This window comes from Haplochromis burtoni, unplaced genomic scaffold, assembly GCF_018398535.1.
Source record: "Haplochromis burtoni strain Fernald_Lab_line unplaced genomic scaffold, NCSU_Asbu1 Contig_129, whole genome shotgun sequence".
NCBI lineage: Eukaryota > Metazoa > Chordata > Actinopteri > Cichliformes > Cichlidae > Haplochromis > Haplochromis burtoni.
The window spans coordinates 329,383-348,277 of NW_024582490.1; the positions used below are offsets into that span (position 1 = coordinate 329,383).

Below are 18,895 nucleotides of genomic sequence, written 5' to 3' on the forward strand. Positions count from 1 at the left end.
CATGAGGTGGGTCAGGGGGAGGGACATAAGGATGTAGGAGTGAGAGCCACGGCCGCCATTGCTGAAAAGCAGTCCAAATTCCTGGTTCAGCAGGTGTTTCAACTTCCAATAGTCATTATTCCACCAGAGATATTAAGTACCGGATATATGCCTGCTGAGGGAGGAGTTGAGGCAGAATAGGGAGGTGGCTGAGACCTATTTTTCTTCATGTGTGGTTTTGCAGTTTCCCATAAACACACCCAGTGATTAAATTTAGCTTTGCGGCCTGCGTGCTTATCTGCTTCCTTTCTGTGTCTCACCCCGCTCATCACACCTGCACCTGCTGCTGCTGAGTTGGCTTCTTCCTCTTTCTCTTTTGCCTGCATAGCCTTATTCTGCCAAATTATTCCCCAGTTACCACTACTCCCCTCGTTCTTTCCCTTTTCTTTCATTAACCTTTCAGCTGTTTTCCTCAATAACTCTTTCTGCTTTTTTGCTTCTTTAGGCTGGTGTGTGGAGTTGATGACTGTCTCAACACATGTTAATTGTTCTCCCAATGTGCTAAGAATAACACCGGGACCCCAACCATCATCATTAGTTTCTCTATCTAATTCTCCATCCATTTTACTGTCAATGGAGGAGTGTTCTTTTATTGATTTTAAAGGAGAATTTGGGCCAGCTGGGTTTCTGCCTCTGTTAGGCACTAACAGCTGGGGCGCTGCTTTAAAGGTGAGTCAGCACTGAAATATCCCTTCAGGTGTTACCAAGCTTCTACCAAACCGGAGTCTGGCGGGTAACCTTGCCTAGAGCTTCCTGATAGGGGTGCTAGTTGGTTGTCACCTTGTTCACACGTCTCATTCACACTTCATACATTACCTGCAGTCACTCATTACCCTCCTTATGTATGTAATAAATGTGTAAAAAAAAAATTCTATGTGTGGTGTATTATTTTAACCAAAAGAGGAACCTAGTTCCTTTAATTGTGTAATCTGTGAACAACGGAGAACCAAACTGTCCTGCCCAGTGTTCCACAGCAAGCATTCAGCGTGTATTTATGTGTGTCAAATATCAAACAGAACATCAAAACATTTAAAACACTAAAATCATCGGGGTTTTAAGAAGAGATCCGTTTTCTCCTATTGATCAAAGGGACCCCTCCTTTGGACTCCAACCAGTACTTTTCCTTTTTAAGTTTTAGAGGATCTTTTCTAATAAAGTCCTCTGGGCCTTCCTAACCCTTCTGTAGTTTAGAGAATATTACTAAAAAATATTCTCAAGGCCTTTAACCTTTTAATTGTTTAGAAAGGCGTTACTAATAAACCCTTTCAAGGTCCCAGACCTGCACTGAGGTATGTATCCGACACCGGAGAGCAACCCGTCGGCTGCAACCGTGGTCAGACCTCAGTTCACTCTTATCTTTATTCACTTATTCACTTATTTCTTATTCACTTATCTCTTATTCACTTATTTCTTATTCACTTGTCTGATTCTCAACAAGCCTTAAGTAAGCCAGACAATTTTGGTTATGAATTACTAGGAGTTTGGACACTAAGTATTTTTATAATGTTCAATATAGCAGAAATAAAAGGTCTGCTTACCTTGTTTTTGTGTGTACACAACTTTTGTCCAAACTCCGTTCACTCAGACCACGGCCGAAGTCCTCCCATCCGTTCCAGTTGACCTGGAGCGGATCCTGTTCGTGACGCCAATTGAAGGATAAAAAAAAACAACAACATGCAATAGAATAATATTAAACACAAAGTGAACCCGTCTTCCTTCATTAAATAGGTTCTTTTAGATGTTAAGGAGGAATTGACTTAACCAGGCTGGCGGAGAATGAAGACAACCGGACACCTGCGGCAGATGGGGAATCAGTGAACTTTTATTGAGACAGAGACAACCTCTCAACACAGCTCACATCAGGAGATTCCGAAGATTTGCTGTGAGGATGGGTATATATTCTCTAAAACTTACAGGAGGGGGGAAAGTGCTGCACTAGCAGAAAAACAACTCCATAAAAGGAAATCGGCCTTGGGTGTTCTAGCCTCTTCGCTTGCAGATATCTTGCACCTGCAGGATGAGGCGATCGCTTCTTATCGCTCTCAAGGCCAAAGTCGTGAGCACATTTTTATTACACAGTTGCACAGTAACTTTAAAGCTGAACAATGTTTAAAGCTGAATAATGTTTAATCAGATTATATTTTCTTCAAACTCATCGGTTTACAACCATGATGTTTCCAGGTTTGAGGTCAGCGTGCACTATTCCCAAAGAACCCAGGTGGGACAGAGCATTTGTGAGTGACCTAAAATTGGCCTGACTTCGCTTATGGGGAGACCCTGGTTTTCCGGTCCCCTATATAGTCCCACAGGCATTGATCAAGGAGTTCGAACTTTAAGCAAACCCGCTCTCCGTCGTGGAAAAAGCCGTTCCATTTAACAATGTTGGCGGCATCTGGATCCAACCTTCGTCAGCTGCTCCAGGATGAAAATTTCCAGTTTTGCCTGTTGCAGAATATCAGGGCGGCTCTTGTTCACTTTAATAGCCACAGCTCGGTTAGGTCATGGTATCACGACATTTGGCTACAATACCAAAGCCCCCTTCTCCGAGGAAAGCCTCTACCTTGTAGTGCTTTCCCAAAATGCTCCCTTTAACTATCCAAGCTCATTTGAGCTGGAAGGATGGGTGAGCTGACATGGTGAAATGTGTCGGCTTGGTCAGTGAATTGCTAAGTAACGTAAACAATTAAGCAAATACAAGTAATCTGCAATAAATTACAGGTAGTAAGGAAATACACCACTAACTCTTTTACGGTAGGTCCACACCTACACGGGTATTTTTTAAAACGCAGCTGTTTCGTCCACACGTAAACGGCGTTTCGAATCACCGAAAACGGAGATTTTTTTTAAAACTCCTTTTTTGCGTTTACATGTGGACGAGGAATACCGAGTTGGTCAGGCAACATTACGCTGTGCACCATGTTATTGTTTACATGAGATGAATTGCAGAATGACAGATTAACAGTATTTTGTCTCTATCTTCAGGTTATACACGCTTACTTATACTGTCCCTCTATTTAGAAAGGCAGAGGCATCATGGTGTAAATATATGTAGTTGTTTTTTTCCTGTGTAATAATATTCAACATTGCTATCAATACATTTTTCAAAAAATGCCTCTGTTGAGCTCGAAGAGTTTTCTTCTTCTTCTTCGGCCATGTTCTCTCAATAATGCACACCCTTTGTTTGTTGTTTACTTTTCCCGTTTCTTTTATTGACAGCAACACCGGAGGGAAAACCATACATTCATTTTTAGCAGTTCGCACTTCACAACATACGGAACAGGAAGTGAAGTCACCTATAATCACCAAAATAAAATCATTTCCAAAATAAAATGACAATCAGAAAACAGTTTTTACAACATAAGATAAATTAATATATTTACTCGTGAGAACACAAATCTAACAGCCTCTCTGTGCAAAAGGGGTTTAAAAACTTAAACAACTGTGGGATACTGTTAGTCCGTGATTTTGACAGGGGGAACAAATTGTGGCAGGATCAGCCTAATATTATTTGTGTCCCACTGTAACTTTACTGTATAAAGAGCTAACATCTCCAAAATGTCAGGAGTAGTTAGTCATTACAACAAGTGTTTGTGAACTAAAAATCAAGAATGTGGGATACTGTTTGTCCCCCAGTGCATGTTCCCGACTAAGGGAAAACCAATTATGCAGGAGAGACCTACCTTGGCACTTGTGCAGGTGAAACCAAAGGGAAAATATGCTTCACCATATCTTCTAGTCTTTGGCTTAGAATGAAGTTGGTTTGGAAACATATTCAGCTATGCTTCATCTCCTGCTTTGCGTTTGTGTGGGTGCCCCGTGCTAGCAGTGTCCAAGCATTGTTTTGTTTTTTTCTTCCCCTTGGCATACCGCACCCCGCAATGGCTCTGCGCCCCCCCTAGGGGGCAGGCCCCACACTTTGGGAAGGTTTGCGTTAGCACATGATTCTCCTTATGGGGACCTGATATGTTTAATATGCTGCTGAGAGTATACCCCAGAAGAAGCGTATAGTATAGCTTTTATTTCGGAAAGAGCCATTTCTCTGTAATAAGCTCTCTTTTCCAAAGATGAGTGATTTCTCGATCAGATTTTCTTTATTATTGTTTTGTTGTTTCAGCAACATTAAATTTAAAAACTGTACTTCTGAGTTAAAATATATATTTATAATTTTAATAAATAACAAATTAAAAAGGCAATATATCGAACCGTGACACCAAAGTATCAAACCGAACCGTGAATTTTGTGTATCGTTGCACCCCTATATATAAAGAAAAGATCGAAAATCACATTCTCAAAACATTTACAGATCATGAAAAGCATGAAACGTAAGCACAGTTTTAACAATACGTCTTCAACTTTCCAGAGTCAGTTCTCTGTCATCACAAAGAAACACTGCTGCTGTAAATCAAAGGAAGCTGTTGCCTTCTTGGCCTGACCATCTTGCTTTGGTGTGGTGCAGGGGTGAGTCTAGGATCAGAGCTTTGGGGGTGCTTAGCACCCAGAGAGCTGCCCAGCCAGGCAAGATAAACTTTACTCGTCACGATGAGACTTCTTCCCTGTCTCTGTGAGTCCCTGGATCCTTAAATGCCTCCAGTTGTCCCGAGTTCCCTCTGACTGTCTCCTTGGTGCATTTAAACCCCTGTTCCTCCCTGTCCTCATCGTCTGTTGTCTTCATCTCCATTATCAGTCATCATAATTTTACCATCTCTGTGCAAATCTGCAAATTTCTTTATTAGATCATGAGATTCTTAAATTTATCAAGTCTCTCTGTGCCTGGGTCCTCGTCTCAAAACATGACAGCATTGTTTTGTACATTTTAACACAATCCCCACATTTGTGAAAGAAAAGAAAAGCACTTTTTTTAAAGTCTGTAACAAAACCATCAAATCTGATAAAGGTTATTTAAATGCTGCAAAAGAAGAATGGATTGGAATAAAAAAAAATACATATGGTAACCTTAATTACTCGGGGGCATGATGAATGATGATCATAGTGAGTAAGAAGTAAACTGAGTGCATTTACTCGACAGAGATTCACTTTTAATATGTATGCATAATATAATACAGATACATAAAAATACACTCCAAAAACAGAGTCCTTGAAATGTACAAATGTACAAAATATTGATAAAAACACTATAAAATGGAGGCAACTTTGCCTATGGTACAATGTATACAATGTATGAAAAGATCTTTACTAAAGATACTACTATGGCTCTGCAGATTTTTTTCTTTTATTTTAACCTATGTCACCTCACCTTGAGATTGGCAAATCACTTTTGCTGGTCAACTCTCTCAAGCAGTTTAACGGTTTCGGTTTTGCCTGTCACTATTCCCTGTCTGTTTTCTTACCTGGTTCTTCATGACCTTGTATTTTCTCCTCATGTTCCCCTCTTTCCTCCTCTCTCTCTCTCTGGACTAACAATCATACAAAAATAGATTGTATTCAATTGGATGAAAAAATTACATTAATATGAAAAAAAAAATACTATTAAGACCACTAATAAAAAGTCCTCTCTCAGTGTACTTTCAAACAAAAGGCAAATAACCAAACCACATGTACATCAAATAAAAGATATAAATATTGAAACACTGATCCAACATCATCCTTTATTGACGGATCATTTCTTACACTTTTACCTGAATGTGGCTCCTGGGTTTAATATCGGAACATATGACAAAATAACCGGCTTCTCTCATTCCATTTCAAACAGGACAGTGGTAACAACAGCAGGCTACGGACAATTTTAAGTTTTAGATTTTAAATAGGCTTTATAAATGTCAATAGGAGCAACAGGACGGTCAAATGTCGCTGATTTTACTACACAGGACGGATTGTAGGGTAGCAAACATTGTCGGAAAACACGTTTTCAACACTGCAGGTTACCTGGGTGTAATGTTTTTCAGCTAAAAAGAAACATGGTCTGACTCCTACCTAACTATATAAAGAGTAACTGAAGGTTAAATGCAGCTACTATGTCCTGTTTTATGCCAGGCACTCATACCACCGCTCGTCTCAGCCACCATCGCTCTGGCAGAAAGGGCGCTAGAGCCAGAGCAGGGGAGAGGCGAGCTGGAATAAACCATTTTGGGAGGGGGGGTATCACCCCGAAAAAGGGGCTAATATCGCCCCTGGTGTGGTGTGAAAAGCCAGGAGTGAAAAGGAGGCTGTAAAAGGCTGTGATCCATTAATAACTTGCAGCACAATGCTTCGTACAGTGAAATTGTCAAATATCATACTTTCCTTTTCTGTGATTTCTACTCCCTTTAAACCCATCCTGTGGGCCAGAAAGGATTTTTAGGAAAGCTATTTTATGTCCCACAGGCCACTTTCACATCCCCATTACATCATAAACTTTTCCTTGATAAATTATATCAAGGAAAATGGTATTACATGAATTTCTTCACGATAAGAAACCAGCTGCTCTATAGAAAGGTTCAACAGCATTCAACAGAGTACATGCTTACCACTATTTTTATTTCACACTGTAATCCTTGAAGTGGATGCCGTAGGCAGTAGGTTTACACAATGGCAGCTACAGGAGAGCTCCTTATTCAAAGGTATGTGCAGCTGGTCATTGTCAAGAACAGCCCACCAGTTTAAAGGAGCTCCAAACCGTAAGATCCATGTCTACCAAAGGCTTTGAGCAGTTGCATAAGCTGCATTGTTTCCTTCCAGACAAAGCAACTGCATCACTGCATCTCATCCACTTGTTAGCCTCCCATGACGATGCATGTATGCAGAATAGCATGGAATGCATCCTGACATGCATGTTTGGTTAATGTACTGTGTCATGATTCAATAACCAGTGTGCAGCTTAAGTAACATAATAGCTAGTTGAGTGCTGCCATCTTGTGGCATAGCTGTAAAAGCTCTCATCTGTCTCTTACAGTGTTAACAGTAATTATCGATGAGCACCAGTCCTCACTATATGGATTAAAACAGACACGGTAGAGGTGGGACATTGAGGAGACTACAGCTTTACCAAGTGCGTATTTGTTTTCATTTTTCATATTGATTTTTGCATACATAGCAGAAGAGACATGGAGTCTCAGACAGGTAACATGGGCTTTACACACAACAGTTTACATTCTTCTTGCCCAGTCTGTAAGTGATGAAGCTGTAAAGGCAAAATGTATTCTCATGTGCATCCAATTTCATGCCAGAACTCTGGACAGTGGGGTCCATGCAGGCTGCAAAATAAACAATCTTCCATTTATTTCTATTCTTTAATTAAATTTCCTACTCAATTAAGTTGCCATGCGAAAGAGTCTTTGCTTTTACATTAACGTGGATTTCGTTTTGTTAAAAGCAGGCTGGCTTTATGGCGTCATTCTTGTAAATCAGTGTCTATGGAACACCAAAGGGCAATCCAAAATTTCAAGGTCCACCAGTAATGTATAGCTGCATGAGTTCTTCTTATGATTACTTAAAGATGAAAGCAGTTTGAGAGCTTGTTTTCATCATCTTGAGCATCCTGATGGCAGCAACTATTTGGTAGTGTTTTTTTAGAACATTGCTGCTACTGCTTAAAGATTCTTTGGCTTTGCAAGAAGCTCCACCTCTATATCACTTTCACACAGTCCAACAAAGCTGCCTGTGGTCTGACATACAAGTTTCTCCTTCAATGGATTGTTTGGATTCTGAGTGACTCATTAGTCTGCTTGCTTGGCACCACACCAGCATTTACCAAATTCTTCCAACAGATGACGCACTCATTACTTCCTAATTCCCACATCCAGACCTGTGTGAATGGAATGGCGTTTCCTTTGATGCTTGTTTTTAAAGGATTTCTTGGGCAGAGTTTGGCCCAGTATAAGAAATGTATGTACACAAAGTACTGACACAGTAAATTCTTTTGATTGGTCATGTTTTGTGCAGTTGTATTTTGTAATAAAAGTGCTTGTTTTCCCAAACTCTCACAGTGCACCTGGTTAATAAACTATAAATGTCTGATTCTTAATGATTCTAATATTTACTAAAAAGGTGGTGCAGTGGTTAGCAGTGTTGCCTCGAAGGAGGTCTTGGGTATGAACTCACTGGCCAGGCTGGGCCTTTCTGTGTGGAGTCTGCACGCTCCCCGAGTACTCATGCTTGACATAGATTGGTGACACATCCAGGGTGTACGCTGCCTAACGCCCTGTTTCAGCAGGGATAGGCTCTGGCACCCTCGTTACCCTGAATTGGAGAAGTAGAAGAAAATAGATGGGCCTTACTAATGGTTAGGGCTGGTAACTAGAGATGCCACAACAATTTTCCAAACACAAAGTTGTTGTTTTGGGGGGTTTTTAAATTGTTAATCTAGTAATAATTAAATTGTCAAATTGTTGTTTTTTAATAAGTTAAAAAAACAACAATTTAGCTGCAGACAAAACAAGAAATTCTGAGATTTTTCTAACATTTTATATGCAAATAATTCATTTATTAGGTCACTGCAGGACCTACAAACATGGGTATGATGAGTGCTTGGTTTGCATATGAGTTCTCACTTAACTTTGAGCACAGAGTACTGATGAATAACAGCTCTGCCTGCCAATTAACTGTGAGCATTTTAACATAATTGTTTTATTTAAATAGTTTTTATAGGCCTGGAGTCATATCAGACCCATAAAACTCTGCTCTAAGAGTGTGTGTATATATGTGTGTGTGCATGCATGAGTTTGTGTGTGTGCTGCCATGCCTAATTTGCGGAGCCCTTGGCGGAACACACCTGCCAGTTTGAATAAATATTTTTGTTTAGCTGACCCCGTTGTGATATTTCCAAACTAAAACTGCATTTTAAAGATTCTGTAGGGATGTTGAAAGGCCATCTCTGTTAAATATTCATAAAAAGGCCTGTGGGGAACGCCTTCCTCCAGAATCCAAAATATAATATTGATGCCGTCCTCTCCCCCTCTTTCTCTCATAACCTCGATTCCCAGCTTACTGTAAAAAGTGGGTCAAAAAAAAATGTTGGGAGGGCAGCCCTAGAAGGTTTACTAGCAGTACTAGAAATACCCCTCAACAAAAAAACCCCAAAGCAAAATAAACAAAATAGAGCACTTTCAGCATAATAAAGTAGAACTGCACCTACGTAATGAAGGGTTTCTCTCTTTAAATTCAATTCAATTTAAATAGCGCCAAATCACAACAATAGTCGCGTTAAAATGATAAAGTGAAAGCCCAATAATCAAACCATCCCCTTTGAGCAAGCACTTGGCAACACTGGGAAGGAAAAACTCCCTTTAAACAGGAAGGAACCTTTGGCAGAACCGGGCTCAGGAAAGGGAGCCATCTGCTACAATCGGTTGGGGGTGATGGGAGAAAATACACATTTAAATATAAGTCCACGTGAAACCCGCATATAAACCTGATTTCTTGTGCATTGCTCATGCTTGTGTTTCACACATTCCTGTTTGCATTGCTCAGAAATGTCCCAAAGGTGTCTCACACAAGCAGCAGCAGGATCTGCCCAATTCAATTGTCTTATTGAGCAAGTTCATACCAACCAATATTAGCTGTCAGTTTCTGTAAAATTAACTGGATAGTGCATGTCTATTCATTCTGACGTGTTCATAGATGCAGAATGCACTTCCTTATGTTTGACTATACTGACTTATGTTATCTCTTACGCAGTCTTTAGATTTTAGATTTTAGATTATTTTTTTGCACTTGACTGAACGTGTAAAGCACGAGTTTAAAAGCAGAAGTCTCACAAACCAAAAGGAACCGAAGAACTCTGAGTTCTCTTTTATTAACAATAAAGTAAGCAAGACTGTGGTTGCTTTTTATACTATTGAAGATTACCATATTGGCATATTGGCAAAAGCATCACACACATCTTCAGAGTGATTCCAGATAGCAATGTAATCAGTCATCTCGAAACACCTAGACACAAGGTGGTTGTTTAAGTCCGCTGCGTGGCCACATAGATAACATATCTCTTACTCAATGTATGAATTCATTCTCAAAACCTCAGCTTGAGCACACTCAACCTGTCCTGCATGGGCTCTGACCTGCATTTGCTTCTACATGGGTAAAACAAACTCCTTGCTTTCCACCAGTCTCTTGTTTAACTTGAAAAACCTGACTGACAGCCACAGAAACACCTAAGGAAACTCAGCACTGCCCCACTTTGTCTCTGGTTAATGCGCAATAGAGGTGTTATATGTGACTCACCCTCAGTTGATAGGCCACTTATGCAGACACGTTTTTAAAAAATAGAGGGGGGAAAAGGATTTTGGAGCAGTGATTGAGAAAGAAGGGTGGGAAATAGAAACCAGAGAGTGGGAAAACAGGAAAAGCAGTTATACCTGAGGGTGTGTTTTATGCTGAGAAACAGCTCCTTCACTGTTCTTATCTATGTGGCACTATATTACCGCAGTTTACTGGAACGCTATCACTTCTGCTTTATTTACAAAGTGAAATAATTGACCAAACATATTATTTTAACTCTATAATATATTGTCATAACTCAGACAGCAAGCCAAAGGCAGATTTTATGTTTTTTGCTTTACACTGCAGATGTCAACAGTGATAATTGAGCCTGCCATTGACCCAGGCAGAGGATGATTGATCTGAAAGGCATACTCGTTCACCTGTGCACACACACACACACACACATAGTCACACGTACGCACAAAGAATCGCATGTTCTTGTATGCAGTAAAACAAGAAGACACAAACCAATAACATACACACACACTCCTGTTCAGGAATCTGAGAGCAAAACCAGAACGTTCTTCTTTGAAGAGAAGAACAAAACTAAGTGTTGTGTAATGTTGATGACAAGAATAGGCATGCAGAATGTGTCCAAACGAAAAAGCCGCTTTTGCAAACTGAGTACCAGGTTAGATACAGTTTTGTCAAGGTTTATGCTTAAGGAACTTAGTGTGAGGTTACATTTCATGCCACTCAGGCAGACTGCTTAAGTTATTCTACAGCTGAAGGCATCTGCAGTGATTTAAATAAATGCAACAATTAGACAAGGACACGAGTATGAAGATGATAGGAGTTAAAGTTCTGTGCCACCTACGCATATATCAGAGTCAAACAGGATTTCTAATCCGAGTCAGCGAGATTATGGATGATCTTTATTTCCAGTGAATATGAAGTACTTGCATATGAATCAAAATGCAAATTGGAACAACTTTATTTATTAGTTATATGGAAAACACCAGAGAAAATTTTAACCAAAATCTTTTCAAAGTGTAGGCTTTGTGGTGTACATCACCAGTAGTGGTGATGTAACTATTATTTTATATGCACAGCTCTAGTCAGAAGCTTGCCTAAATCTTGCCTCATCATGGCCGTGAATGTCATAGTAATTTGGGGCTTTTCCCTGGGTGGAATAATTACATAGAAGAACGAGAATAGGGTGTACAAGTTTGCATTTTGGGTTGTTTTTTTCTCTCATTGACACAGTTTACATAAAGGTTTACATACAGGCTCAAAGATAAACATACACCCACACTACTCTTTGTTTATATGCACCTTAACAAGTTGCACCTTGGCCAGATGATTTGGTAACCATGAACAAGCTGGAACTGAACTGGACTTCTTTAAGTTGCTTGAAGACATTTCACCTCTCATCCGAGAAGCTTCTTCAGTTCTAAGGTCAAATGGTGGAGAGTCCCAGATTTAAACCCTATGGGATTGTCCCCCCATTTGACCTTAGAAGTGAAGAAGCTTCTCGGATGAGAGGTGAAACGTTTTCAAGCAACTTTAAGAATCCCAGACACTTTATTCTTTCCGAGTTCCTTAGACCAAGCTTCTGGGATAATTCCTGCTGGATAATTGACCAATCTTCTTGGCAGCACTGGGGAAGTTAATTTAAATTGGTTGGTGTTCTCATATGGACCTGGCTTTTAAGCATAACTGAGAAATTTTAAATAGGGTTGAGTTTGGAGCTTTTGAACGCCATTCCAGAATATTAATGTTAGCCTGCTTTATACATTCCAAAAGCAGTTTTGATGTGTGTTTGAGATCATTTTCCTGTTGGAATACCTAAGTGCATCCAAGTTTCAAACATCTAGCTGTAGATATGAAGGAGAAGTCCTCCTTCTTCTTTATTCCATCCACTTTGTGCAATGTATCAATATCACAATAACACACACCTTGTCATTGTAGCAAGTAGTTCCATATTTGTCTCATGTGACCATAAAACTTTACTCTAGAAAGCAGAGAAAGCAGTTAGCTTGCCCATGTGGGCGCATGCAAATTTCAGTCAAGCTTGAAGATGTCAGTATTAGAGCAGCTTCTTTCTTGGTCTGCATGATGGGACGGTGTAAAACTGGCTTCACTGTGGATAGAGACGCTGGTGTTCCAGCCATTTCCATTTCATGGTTCTTGGGTTGTTCCTGAACTTCCTAACCAGTTTACTCTCATATGAGAGTTTGGGTCTCAAAAAGAAATCAGTTGTAGAACAATCATGATCACTAATGAGAAGTTAATAGTCCTTGGTCTTGTCAAGCTAAAAGCCGTTATAGAACCAGCACCAATTATTAAAAGATTAAAGTGAGCATACATATTTGGGCCTGTATATATAATTGCGACCCAGAGAAAATCAGTAATTAAAGCTGTACATTTATTCCACCCTGAAAAAAATTCAAAGAAATCATTAAAAGCTCAAAATGACCATGATATTCATGCCCACAATGAGTGTATGAAAACGTCTGACCACAACTACAGGTCTGTCGTGAATTGTTTAAGTAAATACATGATGTTCGCACAAGCGTCAGAAATGCAAAGTAGCGTCAGGAGTGCATTCCTGCATGACAGTGTAGTTCCCCCTTTTTTTTATCCACTCGCTAGGACTGCCATACTGCAGACAGACCTGTTTATGAGCCTGGCTGAACACGAGTATAACAAATCCCCTTAGGTGCATTATTAAAATATGAACAAGTCATGCATGCTGTCAATGTTCAGAGCTAGTTACCGTGGTTTCAAACCGCCTGCTTATTGGGAGTGTGACTTCTTTTATTGTGCCATACTCTGCCATACATTAAGGGCCATATGGCAGTCACTTGGCATGGGATGAAGAGAGAGAACAGACTTTGAGTTTACAGCATATGTAAGCACAATTTGGGCATTACCCCTGAGGGTATATATAGTAACTGGAGCAGTCTTAATTTTACCCTGTGTTATTTATAGGTCATTTGTAGTGTGATGAAACCAGCGTGCATTGCCTTTAAAAAGTTTCCGTTCAAGGGGGGGCTCATCATCTCCCATTGGATGTTTAACATCATAAGGCCAGAATAACTGGATGCATTACTTCTCTGACTTCAAGAATTTAGAAACATACATTAGACGGAATGTATTTTAAAAAAATAAAAACCTATTTATCCTTATCAGTATCGGTTTAACGAGTAGGGTAAACCTTTGTATTAATTCTGAACTAAATAATTCCTCTGGTAAACAGCATTATGTCATTGTATTTGTGAAACTTGTACCTTGTTTCTTATCTCCTCCCATTCTGCACTCGCATTCCTGTCATGAAAACCAGGGGCGGACTGGACTAAACCATCTTCATGTAGACGGCTTGGACTTGTGATTTCATTAAATAGAATTTGATAACCGGGCTCTCACCAAAATGTGAATGATAAAAAAAATTGGATATGTATAAATAAACTTTTACCTGTTTGTTGTTCTAAAGTTTTCTTTTAGTGGTTATGCAGCACACAGTTGGGATACGTCTGCACCCCATTCCCGGATAGTGGACTCGTCTTAACACTGCCATGTTGGATGGAACTGGCGCTGGGCTCTCTGGCGGCCGGACTTCCCAGGAAAGTTTTTGCCGTTTTCCGTGTTCGCTCGGTTGCGCTAGTTTTGACCTTATTTTGTGGAGGAGGGGGACCTCGCAATACATTCCTGAGCGGCATATTTTTTTGTTTCTGCAGTCTTGCCGACCCCTGGGATAAAGTGAACCGGTGTGCGGGGTCGGAGCCAGGCCACGGATGACCGAGGGATTGTTTATGTATCTTTTTGGATCTCTTAACGAGTTAGAGTCCGTATATACTTTATAAACTGATCCTCAATAATGAGTGGACATCCGCCGCCACGGCGGCAAACAAATGTCGGCTCGACACTACTGACTTCGCAGGAGAATGAATGTCTTTTCAACCACCTCGGCAGGAAATGCATCGTAAGTTTTCCCATTAATTTGTTCTGTGATAGCGGGCTAAGAAAAAAAGGCTAATGCAGCTAACTTGCACCGTGTATCCCGTCCCGAGAAGGAAAATAAAGATTAGCTGTTAGGTGTAACAGTGCGTTTATGGCCTACAGTTTTTTGTTTTGATTTTAGGGTTTGTGTTGACTGAGAAACATTTGGGATTTCTAACTTGTAAGGTTTGTTTTGACAGTCCAGGCGGCCGGAGAGGGCAAGTAGGTGTAGCGATTGTGTCAAATGTCCCGTTTGCGACGGTGACATTTGGGAAACGACAAGTTTGATTTTACCCTCTGGCCTGAGCCGGTATGATTTTTATCTTGAAGGCTGGACACACCTGAAATCACTCAGGAAATCCTGAAATTCCGCTGTCATTAGCCTAACCGCATCGAGCCTAGCACTGGCAGAGTGCAGTTAATAGTCGGGGTATTGGAGCTGTTAAACCCATCAGCGGAAAACGGGGCAAAGGAATGATTTTTCTTTTTCTTTTTTTTGCACTGGCATTACATAACGTGGCTGAACCTAGGTTGTTTTCGGGAAGTGTGTCCCCCGAAAAGAATGTGCCGAGCAGGCTTGGCTGAGCTCTTGACAAAGCTGACGAGCCGAGAAGCCCTCTGGTAATGCAGGACTTGTCAGTCACAAAAAATCTGACGAGAATCTGTGGGAGTAGCCCGATGTACCGGTGGGACTGCAGTCAAGACCACTAGTGCAGTGTCACGACTCAATGTTGTAAAATAGCCTAATGTTACGTAACATGTTTAGCATTCAGCTGATTCATTTTTATGTCCTCATTAAGCACCATGTCTTGGAGCGACCCACATCCAGTAGATCATAGTGTTATCTCAAGTAACAGATATGCAGCTGCACCTTCACTTCTCCACAATGTCTGCATGTCTTCTAAAAGTTGCATGTCTCATTCTATTGACATTATGATTCCTCATTTCTTTGTGGGCTGACACAACAGAATGGCCATCAGCTGACCATAAAAGAAACTGGGGGCTTAGATCAGTAGATATTTGCCTTCCAAAGAGTCTGTGGCTTACCACAGCCCACATTTAGTTAATGTTCGATAGTGTCACACCCATATTGCTATCTGTTAAATTAATCTATTAGACCACTTATCACACTCCAGAGTTGGGTAATCTTGGCAAAGAGTATTTAGTTTACTTCCTAATTAAGGTCAACAAAATTGTTGAAAATTAAGCGTATGACAGGTTATTTTGAGTTTCAGTTTTACTGTTTGATTTATACTTTTTTTTTTTTTTGTATTGCTGTGGAGCAGTTTGGTCCCACTATGTTGCAAATGTTACCCTGTGGTTTCATCATGAAAGAATGGCACACCTTCACCTGTTATTGATTACCGTTGCAGAGGAGGCTGGTTTTAAAGTCCAGGTTTTCCAGTTCAGTAAAGTGGTCTGTTTTTGTGCGCTCTACGGGAGGCGAGGTCAACAACAGGGATATTAAATTCTCCACTGCCCTTTCTTAGTGACTTGCATGTAATCTGTTCCTGGGTTACTTCCTCATAGTAATCATTGTTTCCTGTAATTGTGCATAGTAAAGGTGTTGTGCTTGATTGACATACAACTGTGTCTTCCTCTTTGCTGCACTAAACCAACCATGCTGTTTGAGATGCTTGTGTGTGCGTATGCACACATGTTTGCTTTGGAAAGGCCATACTTCCTGTCCCATGACACAGTATATCAAGCCTGTATGAGGTCACACGGTTGGATGTCCCGCCTCCTCCTTAGACACAGGTTTCTAAGGTGTGCCTGACAACTATGTAACCAGTTTTAAACCCCAGTGACAGGCTTCATCTGGCTTTCTGGCAGTTGTGTCATACAGCATGTGACAGAGACGTGCACTGAGGAACATTCCTCACAGTCCTACGCTCTTGTGTGTTTCTACACGTCTTTTCATTGAAGAGTGAGTTTGGAAGAGACAAAGTGTGTGTGTGTGTGTGTGTGTATGTGTGTGTGTGTTAGAGAGGCTCGGGGGAGAGGGAGGCTGGAAGAGACAGACATTGTGTGTGTCTCAATCTAATTAGAATATCCACCAAGTGATGTAGTGGCTGACCGAATGGTTGGCGCTCATGCAACACAATTGTTAATCAGAAAATGTAAAAACCACAATAACTGTTGTTTAACCTTTTTCAGCACCATCATCTTTCTAATCGAGACAGCTCTTACCTACCAGAGTTGCTGTATCTGTAACAGCCTTGTTTGTATACTATTCCTTGTTACAAACTAACAGACCTTTTTATATATAAAATATATCTAAAGCGTGAAAGTTTCCCTCAGATTGTTTCCCTTATAACACCTTTTTAAAATATGAATTTACCTGCTTCTATGAACGTTTAAAATGTAATATATGCCATAGAGCTGGGCGATAGAACGATAACGATATGTATTGCGAAATAACTTTTTCTTGTGTCTTATTCAGTATGGCCAGTATTCAGTAATGTTGTGGATGGGCTGCTCAATTAATCGAATTTTAATCACGATTACGATCTGGGCTTTCAACGATCATTAAAAATGACTGAGCCGATTATTAGCCCCTCCCTCATTTATCCGCGACACCTTAAAGGCCGGTCCGTGAAAATATTGTCGGGCATAAACCGGTCCGTGGCGCAAAAAAGGTTGGAGACCGCTGATTAAGAGGACCCGAGGGAAGCTCGGAAAGCTAAGCAGAAGTTATTTGGAGAGTGACTGCCGTTGGTTGAAAAGAGAGTTTAAAAAAAAAAAAACTTCAGTGGTGTTGCACACTATTTTATATTATTTTTTTAAAGTCATTGTTAACCCTTTAAAGCCGGTCAGAGCAGCACGCTCCGTTTTGCGTAACTATTTTTAAATCCCTGTAGAACCTGAACCGTGTAAGCTAGCGCAATAATTTGTTTTGCATATGAAACCGGAGGAGTTGTACTTACATCTGATGCCATCAGCTTGTCCTCGGTCACGGTTTCGTTCCACATATAGCTTTGCAAAAATGCATAAAAAGCGCTTGCAGGAACAAAAACATAATATTCCAGAAACACGCTTTGCCGTTCCTATCAGCTGTTCGTAACACTTCCCACAGTGAAATGATGCACCTGCTGTTTTCTTTGCAAATTTGCATCATAGGATTGTTTTTTGTTTTTCCTGCAGTATATAAAAATTGCTGTATCTCCAAAATAAAACTATGAAGACACTCAAAATAAATTTCCTGTTGTTGTAAACTATTTTTTGCAACTTTTTTGTATTTAAAGTTTTGAGGGATAAACCTCTTAAATTTCTCCAAGTAGAAATATATGTAAACAAAACAAAAGCGATTTTCAATTTTTTTGTAGTTTATTGCACTTTTTTGCAATTTATGTAATTACTATGCACTTAATGCATACATATTATTAAAATATGGGCTATAACAGTTGTATTGATGTATAGCAACTTGAAATGCTCCCACAAATGGCACTACAGCATGTAAAAAAAATAAAAAAAATAATATAAGCTCTGGTGGACTTGGTTCTATAGTAGGTCTTAAAGGGTTAAATAAATATCGTCAAATAATCGTGATCTCAATTTCAGTGAAAATAATCGTGATTATCATTTTTGCCATAATCGAGCAGCCCTAGTTGTGGAGTTGTATTTTGTCTCACATCAATTATATCGTCAGTTATATCGTTATCGCAAATTTTCAAATATATATGGTGATAAATATTTTTGGCCATATCGCCCTGCTCTAACCCCGTGCGTGGGGCTGGACGGCGTCAACGTGTTAACAAGCTAACCACGCTAACGCCATGCAGCCCATGCCGTTAGTGTGGTTAGCTCTATATTAACATGCTATATGTTAATAAAAGTGCCTGTGTGACATCTGGGACGTAGCTTTGACTAAGAACTCTTTTTGTTCTTACTTTATGGCTTTAAAAAAATATCGAGATATATATCATATATCGCCATCCAGCTAAAAAATATCGACATATGAATTTTGGGTCATATCGCCCAGCCCTAATATGCCATATGTGTTAAGTGGTTTAATCTTGCAAAATAAGAATGGAAGTGGTGCACATACATAAGGATTATCAACTGTAGAAATCCCTGTTTTAAAACTGTGAAACCACCTGAAGCATAACCTTGTGTATTAAACACGTTTCATCCTTCAAAATCATGCATTGAGAAAAAGAGACACCTACAGGTTCACACACAGTGGTCTCACTCATTAGTTTTACTCATTGGTATTCCTTGTGCTGTTTTACCATCAGCAACACTGACTTGGCAAAAGGTGGAAGGCGTCCAATTCAAGCTGTGTGTGTGTGTGTGTGTGTGTGTACATGCACAGACTGCTTGATCAGCAGTCCTGTCCTACAGGAAGTCCCGTGGTCGGCCTCCTCTGGTGATTTGTGCTGGAGAAGGGGAACGTGACTCCTTTTTCACTCCACCTTTCCCCTTTTGTGATTTTTTTTTTCTTCTTTCCTTCTTTTTAGTCTCACTTTACCTCTTATGTCATCTGTTTCTTTCCTTTTTCCTTGGCTGTCTTTTGTATTTCTTGTATTCTTCCTATTCCCCGTTAAACATAGCGTTGAATGTCCCAAGTTTAACAGATAAGCATGAGCCTAGTGGTCTGAGGTGAGGTTTTTTTTTGGGGGGGCGGGTTGGGGTTTTTTGTACTTTACCTTCATATTTTTACTAGCTGGAAGAAGATCTAGTAATGACAATAATGAAAAAGCTTTAACAAAATAATTGC

At 40.1% G+C, this 18,895-nt stretch overlaps 1 protein-coding gene and 1 long non-coding RNA gene across 3 annotated transcripts in view; one reads left to right on the forward strand and one right to left on the reverse strand.

The window, feature by feature from the left end:
* Positions 1-358: 358 nt before the first annotated feature.
* Positions 359-2,192, reverse strand: LOC121815081. Its single transcript, XR_006054775.1, has 2 exons — positions 1,802-2,192; positions 359-1,672 (listed from the first exon to the last, which is right to left on the reverse strand). It is a non-coding gene; the product is annotated as an uncharacterized LOC121815081 (long non-coding RNA).
* Positions 2,193-13,702: 11,510 nt separating this feature from the next.
* LOC102310773 (neural Wiskott-Aldrich syndrome protein) overlaps positions 13,703-18,895 on the forward strand; it is a 30,856-nt gene continuing 25,663 nt past the window's right edge. The window contains exon 1 of one of the 2 annotated variants that reach the window (XM_005930394.3): positions 13,703-14,158. In XM_005930394.3, the coding sequence (XP_005930456.1) occupies positions 14,054-14,158 (105 nt within the window). In that variant the 5' untranslated portion in view covers positions 13,703-14,053. The remainder of the gene's footprint in view (positions 14,159-18,895) is intronic. The other variant, XM_005930393.3, reaches the window with a different exon arrangement.